Source organism: Triticum aestivum, chromosome 7A (genome assembly GCF_018294505.1).
Source record: "Triticum aestivum cultivar Chinese Spring chromosome 7A, IWGSC CS RefSeq v2.1, whole genome shotgun sequence".
In the NCBI taxonomy this organism is placed as follows: domain Eukaryota; kingdom Viridiplantae; phylum Streptophyta; class Magnoliopsida; order Poales; family Poaceae; genus Triticum; species Triticum aestivum.
The window spans coordinates 172484599-172486908 of record NC_057812.1 but is presented as its reverse complement, the minus strand read 5'-3'; the positions used below and the strand labels follow the sequence as shown (position 1 = coordinate 172486908).

At 59.7% G+C, this 2310-nt stretch overlaps 1 protein-coding gene across 1 annotated transcript; it reads right to left on the bottom strand.

Annotated features, from left to right (window-relative positions):
- Nucleotides 1–349: 349 nt before the first annotated feature.
- Nucleotides 350–1732, bottom strand: LOC123150367 (transcription factor MYB20). Its single transcript, XM_044570230.1, has 3 exons — nt 1476–1732; nt 1233–1362; nt 350–1136 (listed from the first exon to the last, which is right to left on the bottom strand). The coding sequence occupies exons 1-3, from the start codon at nt 1606–1608 to the stop codon at nt 605–607; spliced, it is 795 nt and encodes a 264-aa protein (XP_044426165.1). The 5' UTR covers nt 1609–1732; the 3' UTR covers nt 350–604.
- Nucleotides 1733–2310: the final 578 nt, after the last annotated feature.

Sequence of the window (2310 nt, the reverse complement as noted above, 5' to 3'; positions counted from 1 at the left end):
GCTAGCAAGGATGTTGTAAAACTAGTCAACTTTTTATAGTTGAGCATACATAACAAACGGGGTGAACAAACCACCTCGTAACACTAAATGAACCACGAGCTTGGCATGCATGCATGCTTGCCAAGAAGGTCAAAGAAGCGGCGACGCGGCCGTCGTCACGCGCGCGCGTCATGACAATAGGCGCCATCAGCCCCTTCTCGGACCCAAAAAGTCTCCTGCACCGCCGCATGCAAACTCGGAAGCTGACACACCCACGCTGACGCTCACGCCGGCAGTTTGCGCGGCGCATCCATCGATCTCGCCAAGAGAGACGCGCGCATACCACGTTCGGATCGATACAGACCAGCCCTGCTCGCATCACAACACGGTCGTCGGGATTTCCTCTTCCTTTATCGAGATTCATTCAGCAAACACCCGAGCATGGATCGGCATGGCCTGATCATGCATTTCTTCCGAGTTCCAAGAAAAGCTCAGGTGGGCATGGCGGTAACATTCAGACATGGAACTAAGCTGCTAGCTAGGGGAGGGGAGAACGGGAGATCGAACTGGCGAAAGAAGCGGATCTATGATCGGTCTATGTGCATTGCTGGTAGGATCGATGGCGTCACGGCCAGGCTCCTTGGTCGAAGCCGGCGGGGTCCGGGTAGTAGTGGTCGAACGGGTCGACGCCCAGGCCACCGGGGACGACGAAGCCGGCGTCCCAGCCGGAGCCGACGTCCATGATGCCGTCCATGCCGAGGAGGTACATGGGCTCCGGCCACTCCGCCGCCTCCAGGCCGGACGCCGCGGACGAGGAGGAGCAGGACGGTGAGATGACCGAGGCAGGGGAAACAGAGCAGTTGCTGCTCGCGGTGGGCGGCACCGCCGTGACCTCGTGCGGCTGGATCAGCGGGACCGCCTTCACGTCCTCCTCCTCCGCTTGCTGTGAGCGCTCCGCGCCGTCCAGCTGCTGCCACGAGGTGGCGGTCGGCGGCGGCGGCGGATGTTGCAGGGGAGGAGGGGCCTCTTGGCCCAGCGGGCGGTGGGTGACGGGGTCGATGCCCATCTTGCGGAGCTTCTTCTTGATGTGGGTGTTCCAGTGGTTCTTGATCTCGTTGTCCGTCCTTCCGGGCAGCTGCGCCGCGATCTTGGACCACCTGCGCGCACCGCCATGGGCATGGTCCATGAGCGCCGCCGGCCACCGCAGGAGGCCGGGACTCCAAATTAAAACACGAGCTACACTAGACACGCACCTGTTACCGAGCTGCGCGTGCAGGTCGATGACGAGCTGCTGCTCCTCGTCGGAGAGTAGCCCCCGCTTGAGGTCGGGCCTCAGGTAGTTGGTCCACCTCAGCCTGCAGCTCTTCCCGCACCTCAGCAGCCCTGCGCACACAGTGCAACATATCCATGCCAAGTGAGAACGTCAAGCCGGAGCGGGAGCAGAGGACTGATGGACGGGTTCCATGCATGGCATGCACGCGTTGGGGTCGGCTCACCTGCGAGCTTGGGGACGACGCGCCAGCAGTAGTGGCCGTGGGTGAGGAGGAAGCCGACGAGCTTCTGGTCCTCCTCCGCCGTCCACGGCCCCTTCTTCAGCCCCACCTTGTCGCAGCACGGCTGCCTCCCCATCTGCTACCGGCGGAGTGATGGCTCGATCGCTCTGCCCTTCTCACCAGGGAATTCCGGGAGCCGCTGTTCGCCGCGACTGTGTGTGTGACGACGGTCTGCCTGTCTGAGTTCCAAGTAAGATCGGTGCACCGGAGCTGCATTTATATAGACGGAGGAGGGTCAGTCAGGTCACGGTGGAAGGAGGGAGGGAGAGAGAGACGTTGCGGGGCGAGGGGGTACGTGGCGTGAAGAGAGGGCCGGGAGGGTTGTACGTGTGAGCCCTTCTCTGAGCCAGGCGCCATGCTGACGGCGGCAACTGTCGCCGGGCTGGGCTCCAGTAACGCCACCATGCACTTCCTCGACTATGTTCACTGCTCATCCTTTCTGACTTTCTCCCAGTAACTGAACTCTCAGGTATGTATGTATGTACGTCGCTCCAAACTTGACGTTGCATGCACTCTCAAGCCCAGAAAACATTTTTCTCTTCCCCACAAAATTCCATATAAAGAGCTAAAGGCATATTTTTTTTATCAAAACTTCATCCTGCATTGTTTTCTCCTTTTGCCCCATACATTGTTGCACGCTCGCAGCCCTGCACGTCGCTCCTTTTGTTTTGTGCCGGCAAGCCGTCACGGCATGGTCAAAACACGGCTCTTAATTAAGCTCCCCTCTTTTCCAGGGAGGACTGCTAGAGAATGTCAACGAGAATTCTAGGGAAGAGGC

Coding starts and splice junctions, on each gene's coding strand:
- LOC123150367 (XM_044570230.1), bottom strand. CDS start 1,608: ATGGGGAGGCAGCCGTGCTGCGACAAGGTGGGGCTGAAGAAGGGGCCG. Junction 1,363..1,475: donor CGTCGTCCCCAAGCTCGCAG/GTGAGCCGACCC, acceptor CTGTGTGCGCAG/GGCTGCTGAGGTGCGGGAAG. Junction 1,137..1,232: donor CACGCGCAGCTCGGTAACAG/GTGCGTGTCTAG, acceptor CGGTGCGCGCAG/GTGGTCCAAGATCGCGGCGC.